This window comes from Vespula pensylvanica, chromosome 1, assembly GCF_014466175.1.
Source record: "Vespula pensylvanica isolate Volc-1 chromosome 1, ASM1446617v1, whole genome shotgun sequence".
Taxonomy (NCBI): domain Eukaryota; kingdom Metazoa; phylum Arthropoda; class Insecta; order Hymenoptera; family Vespidae; genus Vespula; species Vespula pensylvanica.
In genome coordinates, this window is record NC_057685.1 from 12,007,311 (window position 1) to 12,029,451 (window position 22,141).

Here is a 22,141-nt window from a genome sequence, read left to right on the forward strand (position 1 = left end):
CTCTCTCTCTCTCTCTCTCTCTCTCTCTCTCTCTCTCTCTCTTATGTTTCTAAGGGGTAACTTGTAAAGGAGGGAGAGGGGTGTATAGGCTAGCCTCATGACTGGTTGTATTTTCTCTGCGGTTCTACGCGCGAGTCCGGAAATAAGCCAAGGTGTTGCCTTTGCCGTCAAACTTCATCCAGCTCGTGAATTTTTAAACGTAATTCCCTCCCGAGACGAGAACGAAATGTTTCACGGTTGCCGTTGCGGATTTCCATAGTTCTGCGGTAAATACTTTTCAACGCGTTTCTATTGAAGATGATAATGAAATAAAGAAAAAAGAAAATATAAACTTTGATAATACGTAAGATCGTCAAAGGAACATTTAAAAAATACACGAATCTATTTTCTAATATTAAACAAAAGGATAATAATTATTAAGATCCTTTGGAAATTTTTTAATGATTTTTCATCGGACAAAAGGATGATATCTAATAATAATTAGAAAGAAAACATTGTTATTTTGATATCACATTCATTTATATTTAACCATATTTTTGATTATTTTAATTTATAATTATAATCAGATAAATGTGATACCTATAAAATTTGATAAATATAATACAAAAATATTTTTAGGAATTTTACGTAACATATACAAAGTTATTATATTTTTTATCGATCTATTGTCGATGAATGTCTGACAAAATATTCGTAATTGCAGCGAAAAAGAAAGTATTCAGTTCCTATCTCGAAGGAAACATCGCTAAAACACATTATTTCCCCGATATGTCGTTCTTCGTACGAGATTTAACGTGAAATGCGTGAAAAGCCTTTTACGTTGCGTTCCACACCGTTTGCCGACAGGTTTCCATTTGTGGAATACGATGTGGTACAAACCATTTCATTCTATTCGAATCCCACGAATGGAGGGAGAAGTCAAGCTTTTTTTATCTACATAATACTCCACTTCGAATATATGAAATAATATAAAAACCTATACCAATTTGAAATCCATATAAAATAATTTAATTCTTTAAAAGAAGAAAAAAAGAATATATAAAAAAGAAAAAGAGAGAGAGGAGAGAGAGAGAGAGAAAAGAGAAAATTCAATTTTGACGTACTTTCGATCAACGCGTTACGATGACGAGTGTTTCTTATCGAAAACACCAGCCAAATCGTGCACGATTTAACTTCTTTATTTCTACTGTAAATTTGCCAACTCGGGTTAAGTTGGGTCAAGTGATCGTACCACTTGAGAGTCGTATCTGATGTGGCCCAGACGCCAACGGCCAACACAAGTGGATCCATATTTTCTTAGCCTAAGAGATACTCCTGAAGGATATTCTTATTTATCTATAAAGTCTTTTCTATTTTGGAATAACAAAAGTATTCTATAAAAACTAAATAACATCCTTAAAAACAAATATCTATAAAGATTTTTTTCATCGACCAACTTACGTAGAAATTTATGTAAACCAAAATGAAATTTACAAACACGAATTTAACATCTCTGCGAGGTATCGAGCATAAATTCAACGACTTTGCGTGCGTATAACATTCGCACGAGTACAGATGCATGTACCACGTGCCACGTGTCATCCATATTCATATAGAATTAAGCGGATTACCAAGGAACTTCCAAACATCAATGTGCCGACTTTCGTATCAACGTTAAAACGTATCTTATTACCATACGCGCAAATGTACGTGTACTTACGTATATCAAAAACCTTTGTAAAGAAAACTTGTACTAAAATCTACTTTTTTGTTATTTTTACAAATAAAGAGAAATGAGAAAAGTTGATTAACAAAAAAAAAAAAGAAAGAAAGAAAGAAAGAAAACAAAAAGCTACATCACTTTTTCACATTGTATTGGATAGGATCAAAACGTTTCAATCGAATGAGAAACAAAGAGAGGTATTTACCGGAACGATATTAAGCTTCCGGTTCTCTTTAACAGGATATCGAGTGAAACGTAACGGAACTAACGAGAGAAGGAAAGCAAGCCAGAGAACGTGAGAATGAGAAAGAGAAACACACAGAGAGAGAGAGAGAGAGAGAGAGAGAGAGAGAACGAGAGCAACATAATGTCGGTGAGGCCAGGACCTTCAGGCGAGTATCCTTCAATTAGAACATCCTACGGGTTAAGAGCACGAGTCAACTCTCATTAAAGTCTCGATTCTAGAAGAGTCCTTCGAAGCGAGAAAGACCTTATTGGCTACGTCCAACGAACCAATTATCGCGTTCGATTCGCGGCGGACTCGATAAGGACCACTCGTCGACTGCTATCGACAATCGATAAAACGAAAAAGCTTCTTCTACTCGAATCTTTAACGATTCTCAAATTATCGAAATAAATGAGAAAACTCGTGAAATTATTTATACACGTTCTTCCATCGTCCTTTCTCATCTTTTTATTTTTTTTTATTTTTTTTTATTATTTTTTTTTTTTTTTAATAAAAAGTCTTTTCTTTTATTATTCCAATGTCTTGAAAAGTCATTTATGCATATACGTTTTTCCTTGTCTTTCTAATATTTTCTCTTCTTTTATCTTCTTCTCTATTCTTTTCTATCTTTTCATTTTACTTACACTTTATCCCTCATCCTCTTCTCTCCCTCTCTCTCTCTCTCCCTCTCTTTTTATCTTCTATCCTCGATATTTCCGTACGCATCGACTATATCGTCGAGGCAAATCCCGCCGAGTCCCTTTGTTGGATCAACGAGAAATAATGGTCCATAGGGGAAAGCTGCTTTTTGTTGTTGTTACGCTATTCTTTGTTCTTATTTCTCCAAATATCGATCTTGCTTTCTCTCTTTCTTTCTTTCTCTTTCTCTCTCTTTCTCTCTTTGGTCGATGCTGTAGAAAGCATCGATTCCCCAGCCGACAATTTTACCCTCTTTTCCTTCCTCTAATCTGAAAAACTACGATGACCTGGCGCCTTGTTTGACCGCTTCCGAACGTCTCCCACCCATTTCGAGATAAACTATGGTTTGCGATGGTCTTGAGAATCGAGCGATTTTCTCCAACTTATGTTACATATGTAGACACAGACTTTACCTCTTTTTCATGGCTATAAATTTCGAGGAAAATGGTATAAAGGTTTGATTATAAAGCAAGGATTTTGCTTTGATATTCCTGTAATTTTCGTAAACTAAAATCCCTAAAGTATCATCAATTTATTCATTAATACGTTCTCATCATCATATATATAATGAATGAATTAATCTGCTCAATATAATTATTAATTTTCAATCGCTATATTTCCTTTGGAAATCTCTCATCGAAGATCAAAGAGTAAAGATTTAATATATTATAAATTCGATATATTCGAAGAAAATAAAATTGTCTTTTAAATCGTAGCACCGTAACGGAAGATTCTTAAACGTTTGAACACGCTCGAAGAAATTTTATTGGGATGTGGCTAAATACGTAGTTCGGATTAATTCGCATAATTATTTCAATGTTGTAACGTCAAAAGCTTTTCGACGCACACATACACATGTAGCTCGTAACTCTAGGAATATGTCTATACTTAGATATATTTGAGCGAGCGTAAATCTGCTTGTTAGGAACACCTGCGGTATTAATTAAACAGTCTTGCCGAGAAATTCAAGGTATTCTCACGAAATGATACGCCTCACCGAGTTCGACTGGCAAACGCGATGCTAGCATCCCTCTGGCATTCCTACTCTTCGAAGTACGCGAGAGATCTATATCGTTGGAAGGGCAAGAGAATCAAATCAAATTTTAGCATTACATTTTCTCATGTAATGCCTGAAACTCGTAATTTCGAGAATCGAAAACATCCGAAGTATTTACGGTGAAATGATTAGAAACAAATAATACGAAATACCTATGTATTCGTTAAAAAGTATATACTTCTTTGATACAACGATTAAGGAAATATCTTATTAATATTCGCATATTAACATACGAATCAATTAAAATTCATATTTATCTTTTAGCCGTTCTAATTATTAATTTTTGCCATATATAAATACATCATAAATTGAACGAAAAGACATTCAAGTGAAGAAGACGGAGAAGACCATAAACGGGAAGACCCTTCAAAGACGCATCTCCTTCGAAGATTCATCTTTAAGCTCCCCGATAAGAAGTCGCCCATGAAAGGATCCACGCTAGCTACGAAATTAAATTCGAAAATTAAAAGATAACATCGATATGGCCGTCGGTAACGGGACACCGAAAGCGTAAAATTATCTCGGTGTTCGTCCTCGAGAGAGTAATATCGTGAGGGCGGTTTGACAAGCTGCTGCTGAGTCTCGATGAAAAATTAAGGGGAGACGTATTAAAAAAGAGGCGAGAGAGATAAAAAAAGGAAAATAAAGAAAAAAAAAAGAGAGAAAAGTAGAAGCAGAGAGAGAGAGAGAGAGAGAGAATCTTTCGTTTTGAAGATTTTGTTTGAGGTGGACTAGGGAGGAAGAAGTAGGAACAAGATTCAAGGACGTGAAAGACGAAGAAAAAGAAGAAAAAGAAGAAAAGCTAGGTCGACGAAGAAGGAAGAAAAATAAGAGGGAAGTGCGAGTCGAAGGACGAAGGGATGATAAAGGAAAGAATGTTCATTGGGGAAGAGAAAGAAAGATATAGTACGACTTATAAGATAGAAAAGGACGGTCGATGCTAAGCTCGCTTTTTTCTTTCTTTATCTCTCTTTCTTATTCTTTTTCTCTATCATTCTTCCTTTCTTATTCTTATTCTTTATCACACACAGAGTCTGTCTCTCTCTCGCTCTCTGTCCCTTTTTTTCTTTCTAAAATACAGCGTGGGAACGAAGAGCACCCAAGAAAAAGGATTGGAGCGAGTAGTATGCCAAAAGGGATATTCGTGTAATAAGGACACTTGTCAGAGAGAATGCACGCCCTATTCTCAACTAATGTTCTTCCTTCGTCTCACAATTCTATGAAGGGTGTATAGTAAAAGAGACAGAGAGAGAGAGAGAGAGAGAGAGAGAAAGAGAGAGTGAGTAGGCCACGTGTACGTTCTCTCTCTCCCTCTCTCTTTTTTTTTTCTCTATCTTTCTCAGTCTATAGAACCTTTCTTCCAGCTCGTAGACGCAGAACAATACGCAACGATTGGGGAGAACTTGCTGAATGGTAAAGCGATTCGATCGTTGCAATCTAGAGTCTACGGTTCTGGCAAAGAAAAGAATCTCTTCGCTTCGCGTCCATCGCGATTTTTGACGACGATCGTCAATGCTATTTCTTTACCGAGTCTCGAGTCTCTTTTTCTATCCAAGAATCTAAGACTAAGATCTAAGACGACAATTATTGATTATTATACATTTATATAAGAAGATTTAAAATTGTTCCTAATGTCAATTTAATACTTGTTTTATATAAATTCTTATGATCTATTCAAATGTTATTATTAATAGGTTTTATTAAAATAAACGATTGGTAGCTTATTTAATAATAAAGAAATAAAGATCTAACTAGTCTATTTTATTATTCATGTTAAATAAAATATTGGAGTGTTTATATCAACTTATACTTTTAAAAGAATGTATGTAATATATACGTAAAATATTACATCTTATCCTTATTGCAAATATAATATATTTTTATTTTGTATTTTAACAATTTAATATATTTCTACTTTGTATATTAACTTCTCTTCTGTTTGTCTCTTTTTCTGTATTTCATTCGCTTTATTTTCCAAAGTAAATATATACATCTCTGTATATTTCTACAGAAATTTAATATACTCATTAAAGTTTTACTTTATTAAAAGAGACTGGTATGTACATGCGAGTTCATAGTTCGTTGCCGCTGACAGACTAATGATTGCCTTATTCTCTGAAAGCGGCGGCCCTTTGTAATAAATTTCTCGGATAGCAAACGTAGCTGCAGAATGATGTCAACGAATGATGTTTTCAAATGTCTTATCCGGTATACCTCTAATCTTCTAATTCGATGATAAAGAAACTGTTCTAACGACGAATTACGAGTCCCAATTATATCTAACGCGTAACTGAATAATACGTGCAAGTTAAACGATAAATGAAGCAAGAATAAAAAAAGAAATAACGACGATCAATATTATCGTTCTAACATAAACAATATTTTTATTTAAAAATCTATGAGTTGGCGAAAAATTTCTTACGGAAAAATTTTACAAATTAACAAATTTTCGAATATTATCTTTCATAAACAAATTAATAGAAAATTATTGCCACTAACTATTGATTTTCGATATTCTTAAAAGTTTACGATTATGATTTTCGAAAGCTGAGAGAATTCTAACGACAAAGACACTCAATGAAGTCGAAGCTTTCATGATGCAGCCTCGAAGGCAATTCGCGAGGATTCTCTGATTAGATTATAAAGTTCCGAAACGCGGCATCCGCCCGTTCGTCACCGTTGATCACGGAAATCTCCATCGGTCGGTGTGGCGCGAACGAGATGATTCGATTTGAAGAGGCAGACTCTGGAAAGCTGCCGCCAGACGGACATTGATCGAATAATCGAGCTTGTCCGCTCGGATCTGACATATGTCGAACGTTGATCGGATCTTTCAGTCACATGTATAATACATACATAATAACTATAAAAACTACATAATATAAAAGATAAAACCCGGATGAAAAATAATTCTAAAAATGAAAAAAAGAAAAGAAAAGAAAAAGAAAAAAATATAAACAAACGAAGCCTTTCAGATAAAATGAAATCTTTTTAAACGTTGAAAGGAACTTTTAATCCCGAAGAAAATTCTACTTTGAACTCTCTATCTTTTCGTAGATTACCAAGATTTCATTCTTTCGCAATTCAAGTCTTAAAATAATCAGATAGACATCTCTTTGATGCGTAATGAATCTATCTTCAGATACAAATATACATTCTACCTATAAATGTACACAAAGGTTCAGAATTACAACACTTTTTTTCCAGACGCTCGCATAAAAGTAAATTGAACGAGAAAGAGTGAAAACGATTGGAGAATTCTGTAAGATTTTTGCAAAGAAAGAGAGAGAGAGAGAGAGAGAGAGAGAGAGAGAGAGAGAGAGAGAGAGAGAAAGAGAGAAGAGAGAGAGAGAGAAGAGAAAGATTAGATTACGACAGGAACGATCTACTTTCCCGACGAGACTTTTCTTTCTTGAAAATAACCGAAGAAAACTAAGAAGACATAGGAAAAAAGAAAAAAATTCGATTTAAAAAATGGTAGCTACAAATTCCTTTTCCTATCGTTCCTTCAATTTCTATCTCTCTTTCTCTCTTTTCTTTTTCTTATTTCTTGAACAGTATAAAAAAGACTGATCAGACACGCCATTGCTTTTCTTTCGATTGAAAATCAACTTTGTTAACGTTAACCAAACTACCTAAACGCAGTTTATTTTTGTCTATATTTCAACGAATTCAAGAAGATACACATATTTGGTAAATGTCATTTATACGAAATGTTAAGCTGTAACAAATGTTGAAAAGGCAGACAGAGAGAGAAAGAGAGAGATAAACAGACAGACAGAACTAGATCCTAAACTCTTTGGCTCGTGAGAGTCATGACAACGACGACGAAACAGTGGAAAAGCTCGTTCGAGGAGATCCAACGAAGTCGTCCTCGTAGAATCGTGTAAGAGGATCGAGCGGAATTTCAGATGAGCTTTCCATCGCTCTTGTCTCATAACGCGAGAGGACTTGCGATTAAATACCCCGAATGTCACCGATGATATATTTCTGTTCGTTGCATACGTCAAAAGGAGTCTGCAATAACAAATTATTAAGTAATATTATACAATGTTTCATTCATGTTATATTCATCGTATTAAATATTCAATGTTTTGTGAGAAAATTGTGAAATTTAATAATTTTATTATAGTATATATATATATATATATATATATATATATATATAGCATTGTACAATAAGAATTAATCCTCTGTCTATCTATTTGTTTTTCTATTTTTAAAATTCATTACTAAGTATAAGTTACATTTTAGTATAATATATAGTTTTATGCTATTATAATTATCGTATAAGCTTCATATTATATAATTTATTTTTTAGACACGGAAATAATTGTATTATAAATATATATATATATATATGTGTGTATAAAATCACAATGCATATATATTCTTTTATTTATATATACTACCATTCAAATACATATTTACAAGTCTATTCTTTACTTATATAAAACATGTGTTATAAGTGATTCGACCAAAAAATCATAACAATTATGAGTTTCAAAATAAAGTGGCTATTATCGTTTCCCGAGGTCGATCAAACTCGGTAAATTACCCTACCGCTTAGGAACGACCACTAATGCTTCATAAACCGGTGTTTATTTTCCATTCACCAGGGTGCACTCTGCCCTCTGCGAAAACCGCGAAAAGTAATTCACGCGCGAACGATGAGAAAGCGTATACGTTGATAATGGGAATATCAGCGTGCAGAAGAGTGAGTGGGGTAAAAAAAAGAATGAAAAAGAGGTCGATAAACTCTTCTTTTTTTTATGACGTCACGAAAGACTAGTCTGCGTAAAATAAAATAAAAAAGAAAATAAAAAGAAAAGAAAGAAAAGAAATCGTCGTTTAAGATAATTATCATTTAATCGACAATTTCAGTGTCGCGCTTTCGAAGATAATTTATTTTACGTTAAAAGAACATTCATGAAGTTCATATCAAATATCTGTCGGTTCAACGAACTCGGAAATGAGCAATAATTTCAGGAATGCCATATAAAATTTCTTACGACAACCCCATCGTTAGATACTAGCGAATACCAACGACGAACGTTCCATATAATGTACTACTCTTAGGAATGGAATTTCTCTGTTAATTCTATTTCCTAATTTGGTACGTCTAATATCGTCTATTTCCTCTTCTAATCATTATATCTTCTTTTCAAAGAGGCAATAAAAACGATTTTCTTGTTTATTTAATAATGAGAATATAAGGATATTCGAACGATGAATTAAATAAAAACTTTTCTTTTTTTTTTTCTTCTTACAATCTCGATCTACCTATCTATCTATCTATCTATCGATTGTAAGAGAAAATATAAACGATTAAACCATTAAGATCGATCGATTTTCCACGAAGGTATGGCTTCCGTAAAAGAACAACATTGCGGTCAGCAAAGAAGATCGGGATAAAGAAAGGCTCGGAGATCTAATCGGGCGGCTATGGTTGGTTCCTCACTACTCGTCGAAGAACCTCATCAATCTGAAAGCTAGCTCTTCAAGAAGGAGCGGCCTTAACGTGTTTTCCCTTTCCTTCTCTTTCTCTCTCTCTCTCTCTCTCTCTCTCCCTCTCTTCTCCCTTTCTCTCTTTCTCTCTTACTCTTCTTTCCCTGAAGAAGTTCTACTTGTCCTTCGTAAGCAAAAGAATAACGAAAAAGCATAGCCGGTAAACCAAACTTTCCGTGAGTGCACTCAAGAAAGGCTAAACTAAATCATAAACGACGACTCTCTTTCTCTTCTCTCCAAGAACATAAACGAAAAACAAAAGAAACAAAGAGAAGGTAAAGAATAAATCGGTCGAGTAAATTCGTTTACGTGATGACAAGCATTACATGTTTTCTAAACTTTACTAACTTCACGATTGATTTTATAAGAGTTAAAGTTGTTGGTTTCTTGATCGAAATGATATCGGCAAAGTCTACAATATAAAACGATTAATATCTGTATAAGTCACTGATAACCGATACTCAATATTGCAGATGTGATTTGAAAATATTTCTAGATTTTAAAAACTATTGGATAGATATAGATTTTGGTTTTCTTGGAATTTAGAAGATTAATATTATTAGATCAAGATTTTTAATTAGACTAAAGTCTCTAACGTAAAAAGTATAACAATAAATTTCTTCATAAATTCTTTTATTTAAACGCAAAGTTATGAACAGTATTACATGAATACATCAATTTATACAACAATCAATAAGTTAATGATTAATTATTAAATTTAAATAGTAAGATTGAAAAGAAATGGTGTTAATATTAAAAAAAAAAGAACAAAAGAAAAAGAAAAGAAAGATAAAAATAATATCAAAATAAACTTTTGATTGATACTGTAGATCGGAAAGAGGTGAATGATCGAGAATATCCTGACGTCGAAACGAACGATCGATCAGCTTCCGTATCCGATGCAACACCAGCTAACTCTCTCTATTGACTCTTTTATCGGAGTAATCGGACGGACGAAGTTAACGATTAAATGTCACGGATATAGATGTTTCTCGTTTCATAGATTCGTACAACCATGGCTTATATATGTACAATACATGTATACATATCGATTTTACCAACGTTGATGCAAAGTTAATCCTATAAATGAATTCAAAGGATTCTCGTGTCAATCTATATCCGATCGTTAGTGATTTTCCAAAGTGAACTTTCTAAATACCGGAATAATAATTCACGAGATCTCGTCGCGGTTAGTTCGTTACACAACCAAATATGAAACGATCGAGTTTCGTAATTCGAAACGAAGAGAATTCTCGTGATAAAGAATTTATTTTCGAGGCCAATTTAATCCGAAAAATATTTATAATTATATTATAAATGTTTTTAATAATACTTTTTTTCATTTTTTCGTTTTATTTGCTTCCACCTCGCAATTTAATACTTTAATAAAAATAATTAAGATTTTAATTAAAAACACGTGTTTTTTGTCATAAATTGTTCATCTCGGTGTCACGACGGTTTACTTAATTTTTGCTATAACGTAATCACTGTATTTAACGCGTTTATCGGAAAGCATCGAGCAATTAAAAAATGTAAGTATATTAAGAAAATGAACTCATAAAATTTGTCGCAAGAAACAAACGAGACTATACCTATTTCTAGCATGCCCTTCGACTCTGAACCGACGCAACGAAGCGAGAAACGTTCTAAACAGGCTGATAGAGATAAATCGCTAAGCTACGAAGAAAGAAAAAATTTATTGGCGACAGACGAAGCGAGAAGAAAATTAACGTCACGTTTTTTTCTGTCTCTTTTAAACCCGTACGAGTAAACATCTGCAAGGTCTCCTTACGAGACAGTTAAAAAAAATTATCACTGACCTGCCTCCACAAAATTCCGTGGTTTACTTTCGGCGTGTATTTCCTACACTCGTGCATTCTTAAATACACACATAATACATACATATATATGTATAAATACCACTACTAGTAAGGAGACATAACACGAATTGCCTTTTACGCCGTAACCACGTATTCGATACGGCGAACCTCAAGGCCGTTACAGAGTAACCTCGAGGATATTACGTTCTTCGATTTCCCCATAACGAGCCGATCCACGCGGTGTTCATTTTTCTAAGAGAAGCGTCGCTTTGAGTTCAACGAAGCTTTATCGTGTCGACCGAGGTCAACGACATTTTACTAGTAAGGCAAGGAAACCGCAGCCTAGAGATCTTTTTGTTCAAGAGAGAAAAAGAGAGAGAGAGAGAAAGAGAGAGAAAAAGAGAGAAAGAAATACTTTATACATAGATAGTTATATGTCTACGTACTATAAGGATTTGTATAAAAATTTTTAAATACATATGTAAAATGTGCGAAATATATAATTCATACTAATTCAAAATATTGTATTCGTCTATAACTAATGTTTGATGAAATTATTTTTTATTCATTAGTTTTAGGATAAAATTATTTGATATTACAAAATGAAAATAATCACTTTATATTCTAGTCGACGTACGTGTTTTCTAAAATAAATAAAACTAAATCTAAAATATATCTACGTGACAAAGAAGAAAAGTAGAGAAATACGAAGCAATTTTGAGCAACACAACTACGAAAGATTCCCTCGTGTTATGTAGCAGATGTTACCAATATTCGTCCTTTCTATTTTCCTTATTGTGGATTATACATCGAATTACATTCCATATTACGGAATCGTGTAGTAATAAAACCAAAGATACAATTGGCTTTCGAACAAACGTAACCGTTGAAGATTTATCGAAAACATATCGACGGAATATTTTTTTTAGACATTTTATTATTCTATTCTTTGAAAGAAAGAAATTCAGTGTGAAATACGAAAGAGTAAGATGTAAATCATGCAATGCGAGTTAAGCTTTTAAATGTCAAATGGAGGGAATTTAATGTACGGCTTAGCAAGAATAAAGCACTGCATCTAAGTAGCCATTTCGTGAAGAGAGTTGGAATAAAGAGTTACGAGTGAAAAGCATCATAAAAGACAACGTATTGTCTACGTACAAACCCGTATATAGTATAGCCAAAAGTCATTCCAAGTTGAAATGTGACAATAATGTATTTGCTACATTAAATTAAATCTCTTAAATTATCTCTTGGCAAATCGTTCAAAAGCTTCAATAAAATTTACGATTAATAATTCGTCATTAAAAAAGTTTCCTAAGTTATAACTAAAACGATATATTTAAACACGAATCTATGCCTATAAAAGTATTTACTAACTAAACCAATAAAAATATAACTATGTACGTGACAGAAAAATAGAAAACAATTTGAAGTAAAACGATTTCGAAAGATATTCTAATGCTAATTTTCAATAACAAATTTTCTCAATATCATATTACTTGAACAAAATTCAGCCTCGAACATTAAGCATGAATTCCATGATAAGACAATTGAGATTATCGCACGTTGATTTTCAAAGTTCTACCTATCGAGAATGGAACAAATCGGATTGAGTTTAATCCTATATCGTCAGGACATGATATTCGGAAATTCTTCGAGACTGGAGAGAAGGAAGAAAAGCCATCGTTATCGTACATCAGAGAGTCTCGTTACCCTTAACGTCCGCTGCTGTGCACAAAGTTCGACGAAGTGTATCCTACATGTGTCTGTATTTAAGTACGCGTCGTAATTTAAGTACGCCCATTCTCTCTCTCTCTCTCTCTCTCTCTCTCTCTCTCCCACCCTCTCTTTCTCTCTTTCTCTCTCTTGTGTTATTCCTGTCCTCAGAACCCTATTCTCGCGTAAAATTTCAAGTTCTATGCTTAGCGAGAGAAGAGAAGATCCACAGAAAGGGAAAGAAAGGAACAATTTGATGAGTATAATGTATATGTCTACGTGTATGTATGTGTATGAGAATGAGAGAGAGAGAGAGAGAAGGAGAGAGAAAGGAAATAAGGACGAAGGGTGAAAGAGGAAAGACGATGCATGGCATAATGACCCGAGAACGAGTACTCACACATCTTTACCTAAGTTCATAGTACTATAGGCATGTACATTGTGACATAGTATGTTTGTGTATATTATGCACACATACGCATTCACATATCACATATATGTATACGGTTTAATTCACCTGTGTATGTATATATCTACGTATATATACATGATATATAATACATGATATCGGAGAATCACAAGTCCTGGCCGGTTTAGTCTCTTCTCTTTTTAGCTCTTTCTCTCTCTCTCTCTTTCTCTCCTTATGCACCCACTATACCGTATAGGACTCTTCTATCCTTCTTCTCACATTACTCTCTCTCTCTCTCTCTCTCTCTCTCTCTCTCTCTCCTTCTCTCTCTTCTTTCATACTGGACAAGCCGTTGGTTCCTTTCTTCTCCCTCGCTCTTGAAAGGAAGCTTTCTTTGCGCCATGCGATATTCCGAGTCACGGCAAGCACGACGATCAAGTATATACATACAAAACACACACATGTAAACATACACATATGATTCTCGACGTCACGAGAGGATACCAGAAGGGAAGCCCACAGGGGGTCTCGGCTTTTTACCTTTACGCCTCGAGGTCGAGTTGTACGATTTACGTATAATACACGTCATACTACACAACCCGTTGTACTTTATATGTGTCTATATGTATGCGTATGTGTCTTTTTATGTGTGGGTGTGTGTATCGCGCCTTTTCTTTGTGATAGACGCGGTAGATTCAAGGCGTGGCACTCCTCAAGGCAAAGCCAGGAGTGTCGGCGTCCCTGCCAGGAAATTGCGAACGTCGCGACGTTTGCCGTCGCTTTCGAGAGCCACCAAGAGAGACGAGAACTCGGATATGACCTGCCCTCTACGAACTTTCAACCTCTACTTGATATCGCCTTTCCTTTCCTTTTGCTTTCCCTCTATCCTTCCTTCCTTCCTTCCTTTCTTTCTTTCCTTTCTTTTATCATGAGAACTTTTTATCTATGTCTCTATGTAATTTATCGCCTCAAAATTTTTCCATCTACATCGATATCTTATGGTAGACGTAAATTCGTTCAAAGTGATATTTGCTTATTCCAAGATCTTTATTAAAAAAATTGAATATATATGGGTGTGTATGCATATACGTACGCGCACGTGTTTGCTTGATATTCTACGTATATTATTATACACATTCATAAAGCGTTAGATCGAAATCATATAATAAAAATATCAAATATTTTTTAAATATGAAAGAAATATTTTTTAAATATATATCTTTCCTTTATGTATTCATATTTATTAAATATATACTATTTATTCTTATAAATATTTTAACAATATTTTCTAATTAATGTTCTATTTAATTAGTGATATTTTTATTATATTAATTCGATCTAACATTTTATGAATTTGTTTAATAATATAAATAGAATATTGAATGATTTTATAATGACCACGAAACGATTTGGATAGTGAAATAAATTAAACCTAATGAATAATCATTTAATTTAAACTACTTACCAAAAGTGAATTTAATCAAAACAAACGTATTAAATTTCCAATAGGACGAAACGTAATAAAGGAAGAAGATTGTCTATAAAATGTCCACTCACAAGCCGGACATCTTCGATTAACTTACAAAAGCCATCCCACGCGTTTCTCCCTAATTAATTAGCGCCAAATTAGAGATACGTCATCAGCAGATATCGGTACTCGAGCATAGTCGTAGCCTTTATATTGTGAGCTTAAGCGATTTACGATCAATTAACACATTCTTGAAAAAAAGACACACACATACACATATGTATGTACGTTCTATACATATATTTGCCTGACAAATCGATTAATAGAATCTTCCGCGTCCCACGCATGCGTTATGTCACTTGCATTCTCTTAAAAGCAATCAAAGCTATCGGTTATCGGCACTAACATTTCGAACAGCGCTCAATGTAATCTCGTTTCTCGTTTTATTATTCGATACGAGAGAGAAATGCACGAACGACGACGATAACAATCGACGGAACAACGTGTTCGAGCAAAGCGCTAAAATCCTGAAGATAACGCTTAGCTACGTTCGGCTTTGTTCGTTTCAAAAAATATATATGCACATATATATATAGACATACGTATATATGTGTGTGTCTGTGTATGTATGTATATATGTACATAGAAAGTAATAAATTTTTCATGCGTCTGTCGAATTACGATATGCACGTATATATGTACGTTTAACATCGACGTTATACGTACTATGTATATGCATGCGCGTGTGTATAAATGTGCTTTTACATATATAATTTATATACGTATAATTTTCACGCAATTCGTTCGCAGATTAACGTTGGACAAAAGTGATATTTTATGCGGGTCACAAATACATATCCTTTGTATGAGATTATTAATCCATCTTCGCATCAAAATCGTTGAAGCGAACAAGGAAAAGGTACTAGCATGAGTTTTACGTGTAAATAAGAAAATATTCGCGTCAGTTATTCTGTGTTTTGTGTAAAATTTTTAAGATGCAAATCATGGAAAGGAAAAGTGAAGAAGAAAATATTTAAATCATTAATCAATCAAATTCATAACCAAATTATATATATAAACTTGTATTAAAGATTATTATTAGCCTATTAATAACTGGAGTAATCTTCTATGCTGAACGTCAAAAAATAAAATTTATTTTAATCAAAGATAAAATTGAACGAATAAAAAAAAACACAAAGTTATAGATAAATTAATGAATTGTAAAAGGAACACGTAGGAAACGTAATGAAAAGAATTAATCGTATAATAGGTATATACGAATTATTATTAAAAAAAAATTAATTATATATATATATATATATATATATATATATATTTTAGTAAGTATTATGAAAAAAAAATCTGAAATCAGCCAACAAGTAACAAATATCCTTATAAAAATAAAATAAAGAAATAAAGAAATATTTACTGGATAAAACGTATTATCATATACGATAGTACTTCAATGTTCTCGAAAGGGTTCTCGCATAAAAGATCAACGATTGAACGTGCTTGGAATATATAGGTAAATTAAACGAGGACGGATGGTATCTTAATGAGCGTTTTACATCGATCTCGCTGTCGGCTTGAAGGCGAACGTCCTGATAAAGTCCCGGAGGACGTAAATCGTCGTAAATCACAGCGCATGTACGAAACTTGTACGAAGAGAGGAAGATTCGCAAGCCTTATTCATCTTCAAAGTGTGAGAGAAGCATAGAATATTAGATAGGTGCGTCGTCCTTCGTATATGGCCCAGCTCGAAGGCTTAAATAGGAATTATCGCGCAAGCGTTGCTCGAAAACGTGGCGTTCTCGTGATTAGCCTTGGCTCGAAGTAATTACCGGGAACTATCGAAAGCATACAAGTGTGTGTGTGTGTGTGTGTGTGTGTGTGTGTGTGTGTGTGTGTGTGTGTATGCGCTACTATATTCTCATACATCAACATTAATACGTGATAGTACCAGGATTACGCGAAACGTATGTGCTTTCCTATGAGTTGACAAAGAAGCTAGTTCGTAAGGATACAGTTTCTAACGTGATATAATCGTTTAGTATTGAGCTAAAATCGATGCAATATAATCGATCATCCTGAAAGGTTGAATCTAAGAAATTTTCGACGACTATCTATCTTCATGACAAAATTATCGTGAAATTTTTTGTGTTTCAATTTTTATTAGAATTATTCAAATTTAAATTGTATATGATAGTACGACGAAGTATAGTATCTGTATCTAATATCTGTAAATAATTTTAATTTTTACTTTATTGTTATGGATAATTATATCTTCATAAAGATATTAATATTATTTTTTCTAGGTATAACTAATTTATTGGAATCTCCTTTCCTTTATGAATAAAGATAATTAATAAAAATACGAATAACAATACGAATTTCCTCGTAATTGTTCTAATCCGTATCGTTAAATTTGTGTTCTGTGTAATATTAATATCTTCCGATATAATTTATATTTATATTTCCTCGGACAAAATACATCAAAAAAATAAGAATCGTTTGTATAACAAATGGCCAAAATCAATCTAATCTACGTTTCTAATCTACGTTAATGAACGGACGATATTCTAGTCAAAGTAACAATACTCGGGATAGTTCGATCGACAGCTGGTAACAATATCACCTATCTTACTTAGATGTGTGAGTGTAAATACGCACATATACGCTTCGAAAATGTCGAAGCGGCTTTCAGTCGACGCCAACACCTGGTCGCTTCCTGACATATGGGGCCACGATCCCATCGCCCTATGGGAATCACTTCCTCGGCTAATCTGATAAATTGCCGCTGCACCGTCAAAACCGCCTGGCTCCAGTAATTTGATAAATTGATTGCCGAACAACTGACCGCCTTGACAATCCGTCCTCGTAGTCTTAGCCTACTTGCCTCTTTGTTCGATATACACTCGATATATAGACGTATTTGTATGAAAATCCTTGGGAGATTACAGAACATGGTTGTTTGATAAGACCGATTGAAATGCGTCTCTTTTACTCGCATACTACAAAAGTCTATTTTATTTCTGATAGAAAAAAAAAAAAGAAATACCGAATTGTGAAATTTACCATTCGAAATGTGTGTTGACTTAAGACCAAATTTTTTCTTTTATATCGCATGATTCGTTATGAAAATAAAAAAGGAAAATTGATGATTAAACGAGTTAGGTTATTTAATTAGTTATTGATATAATTGTGAAGAAATTAAGCACGTAAAAGATTTAGTATGAAAGAAATTCTTTCTTTTCTAAAGAAATATGTTACATTATAACAGTTTATTCGATTATAAACTGTAATAAATATATTTAATAATATTTCATTAATCAAATATTTTTGGCTGTATATAATAATTAATTAAAGGATAACGAAGACAAAGATTAATTCGATTAATTCGTCCTTTGGTAATAAGGAACCATTTTCTAATCGGAAATGATGCCTTTCGAACTATTTCCGGGAAGATTATTTAACATGTCGGTATTTTAAAAATGTGGTCGTAATCTCTCAAAAACGAGCGAACCTTGTGTTCGTCAATGGGTCGTTACGTTATATGATGCGTAAAATTCAATGGCAGGAGCGACGCTCACACGCTCGTAGAAAAATATTTCATACGGTGCACGTTGCGTGGTAGCGAATATACCGTGATATGTATGTATATCTCTGTATGAGCCTGGATTATTGGCTCGGTCCATTGTGGCGGCGCGTCATCGATTATCTTCGAATGTTGCTTGTTCGACGATGCAGATAAATTATCTCGAAAGTAGCCGTACGAACATATGCTTATTTTCAAATTGCATTCGTTACACAACTTTATATAGTAATAAGAATTTTTTACCACACAGATATAATTAAAATTCTATATGAGAAAAGCTCTTTAAATAAATAGAACATTTCGTTTTACATAAATAGAAAATTCTTCAAAAAAAAAAAAAGAAATAAAATTGAGAATTTTAATATAAAACCTATTGTATACGGAAGAAAATTCTTGAAAAACAAATTATATTATGTTATCGCAAAACGTTTGTGAATAAACCGTAGTAAATATATGCAGTAGTAATATTTCATTTAATAAGTATTTCTAATTGATTTCACAAAGAAAATTATTCGCTCTTCGATAAGAAAACATTCATTAGAAATATACTACGTTTTTCTGACGAAGTATCTACTTGAAAAGTAATTTATGAAAAAATACTCATTTTCTATAAATTACAAATCATAACGATTACTCAAAGAAATTGAAGACTTTGAAAAAAAAGTATAATTGCCTTGAGAAGAAAGAAAATGGTAGATATTGGATTCGCATAAACTCACCTTTTGTGCCTTGCATGCGGCTGCTAACGGCAGAACATCATGTGGATGAGCAGCGTGTCGATCTCGAAGGCAAAGCCCACAGATTGCGATTTTGCAGAGTGCACAATAGAGAGAAACGGCCTCGCCGTTATGATCGTTGCAAACTGGAGTACCTTCCGATGCACGAGAACCTTTGCCGCTGCTAGATTGCCAGCTGCCTCGCGGTGGTCCAAGATTGTGAGTCGCCAGGGGACCACGTTTTGGATGACAAGATTCTCTGCAGGCGTCGCAGTACAGCACCTATAAAAATAAAACATTTATTGCAGCCTCCATTCTATTTTTAAATCTTAATTTCTTTATTTTCATGTATTTAAATCAAACTTTTTACATAATTTTCCATCTCAAAAAGTTCTTTTTCTCCAAACAAAACAAAAAGATTCTAATTTAAATTGAAATTTCATGATCAAATCTTCACGAGGTAATAACTATAATGGCATTAAAGCTTTGATTAAAATACTTCAATTAAATATTTTACGTCATGATTTTTTATTACATTTTTTTAATTTTACATTTAGCACGACTTATTGTTAAAAGACATACATGTATCAAGTTATCTTCTTAGTTTGATATAGAGCAATGCAAAATATTGTAATAGAGAGAGAGGAGGGAGATCTTCATATAAACTCTGTAGACGTGTTATTTTCCTAAGTCATTCAGGAAATACGACCGACACTTTTGAGGGCAAGCGCGTTTAACAAAAAATATAAACACGTGGAGTCATCGCGTTAAATCATAGGATTAATTTCTGTGCATTTCTACGACGGATGCACTTAGTAAATATGTTTATGATGGAAAATGTGATAGACATAACCGAGTAAAGAGAGATAAGGAAACGAATTGTTTAAATGAAAATTAAAATTCTTGATAACACGTTTCACGTGTTCGAAGGAAAAGTTTTTCAATTTATCGATCTTAATATTCCAGATAAGTTACATAATTTATAGAATTAAAAAAAAAAAATTTTCCATTCAAATAAAATTTTCATAGAAAATTTTATAAAATCGATGAAAATGATTTGTTTAGTGTGTGTTTCTACGTTAATTGTTCAGTTCACAATTGCTCTTAAATCATAGAATGACTTTAAAAAAGGACAAACAAATAATAAACATATGAAGAAATATAAACAATACTTTAGAAAAAAGCAAAATCGCAGAAAATATTTGTAATTTTACGAATAAACGTAGTATTGTTCATGTCGCAATAGATTTCACAAAACATTTAAATTGCCAACCTACATAATTTCTTAGAAAGCTTTTCAGTGAGCATGCAGAAATTGTCTTTCGGTTTAAAACATTTTCCCGGTAGCGCATCTAAAGAGAATTTCTGTATTTGAAACGTTCGTCCATACAAATTCGTAGGGAAAACTCAACGAAATTACAAAGAATACTCAGGAAAAAAAAAGAATTTCGTAGAGGTAGGTCAGGTTTTTCTTCACAATAGAAGCATAATATTTGCAACAGAAAAAAAAAAAGGATCCGAGAAAACGTGCAGCTTTGAGAAACGTTGAACTTTACATTTTATTAAATTATACGAAAACAAACAAAAAATTAGTATGAAATATATTTGTAATTAATTCGATAAACTAAAAAAACATTATTTTCAATATAATTCATTCCAACTTAATCAGTACTTATGAATTCCAATTGACATTAATTGGGATTAATTTGTCTTGCGAAGTTCAAAATCGTTGAAAAATTAAAAGAAAAAAAAAAAAAAAAGAAGAAGAAGAAGAAGAGAAGAGAAAAAGAATCATTACTTCTTCGAATGATCCAAGGTTTGTAACGAAACACGAACGTTCGTGAATTTAAACGAAGCCTCACTTGGCAAGTTAAATAGTTGCTCGGTACAATTCCATATTCCGAGCGTCGAGAAGATGACCGCGATACGAGGGACATGAATCTTAACGAGAAAAAGAAAGAAAAAGAAAGAAAAAAAAAGAGTATAAGACGTTGTTACCCCTTTTATTATTCCTCCGCTTCAACTATACTTCTCTCTCACTCGTAAGAAGTTACGAAGTAAGTCTTCGTAGGAAGAAACGAAAGGGGAATAAGGATGAGATAGGTTGTCTCTGTATGTGTGTCTGAATGTATATCTAAGGAAGAAGAAAGTAAACGAAAAATATACGTCTTACGTTGCAAGTGCCAGGCTCTTGTAATAACTTTTTCCTCTCTCTAATCCTACGGTCACTTCTCCCACACGAAAATAAGAAAAGACGGAAGAAAATAATGAGATGAAAACCTTCTCTTTAGCAACACCTGTGCTTCTTTGAGATTATGCATCAAAAATGTTCTTATCTTATCTTATCTAAGTAATTATTTTATTTCGCGATTGATTTTTACGAAGATTTATCATCGCGAATATCTACGTAAAATAATATAAACAAAATATCTACAAGATCGTATTTATAAGATATGAAGAATAAAACTTCTTCCTTCTTTTTCCAAAAATGAAATATGAAATGCGTCAGATACGAATTTTCTTTAGAAAAATTTACACGATTATGAACACTTACATAATATAACGTAATATAGCTTTACAAAATCCTATTTAAAGAGAAGGATCCAGTATAAATAAATATTATTCTACCAGCATTTCTAAAGATCAAATATGAAATACGTCAGATATGTTATTGTTTTAAACAAAGTTGATCTAGCTGTTCAATATTTTTGATCTGTAAACATGAAAATTACGGGTTAAGCCAAGTTAGAGAGCTTTGTCTGAAGTTATAAAAGTAAGACAACGAGTAAGGTGGATGGTTGCACACATTGGAGTCTCAGTAAACTAACCTACATCATAGCCATAATAACTTTGCTTCGCATATTACGTGTAACATGGTTTGTTACTTCTGTATTAGTTCGGGATGGACGGGAATAGAAGTACAAAGGGTTAAGAGGAGAGGTATGTAAACTGCAAACTAAATATCCGATTAGATATACTAGCATGCACACACATATGATAAATTTATTAATCTTCTATAATCCCATATAACTTCGAAATCGTACACTCATATATCATATTTCAAATCTTATTTCATTTTTTCAAATATTATTTCATTTAATCGCTTAGAAAATGAATTGTTAATTAATAATTAATCAATATCGTAAGTTTTGTGCGAAAATCATTTTTTAAACAGAAAAAGGATTAATTTATAGACATACTTTTTCGTTCTATTTCTTTTTTTTT

The 22,141-nt window shown here is 33.0% G+C and overlaps 1 protein-coding gene across 2 annotated transcripts in view; it reads right to left on the bottom strand.

Annotated features, from left to right (window-relative positions):
• Positions 1 to 22,141, bottom strand: part of LOC122633699 (E3 ubiquitin-protein ligase TRIM9) — a 95,567-nt gene that overhangs the window by 69,319 nt on the left and 4,107 nt on the right. For both annotated transcript variants that reach the window (XM_043821953.1, XM_043821943.1), the window contains exon 2: positions 18,920 to 19,198. In XM_043821953.1, the coding sequence (XP_043677888.1) occupies positions 18,920 to 19,198 (279 nt within the window). The remainder of the gene's footprint in view (positions 1 to 18,919; positions 19,199 to 22,141) is intronic.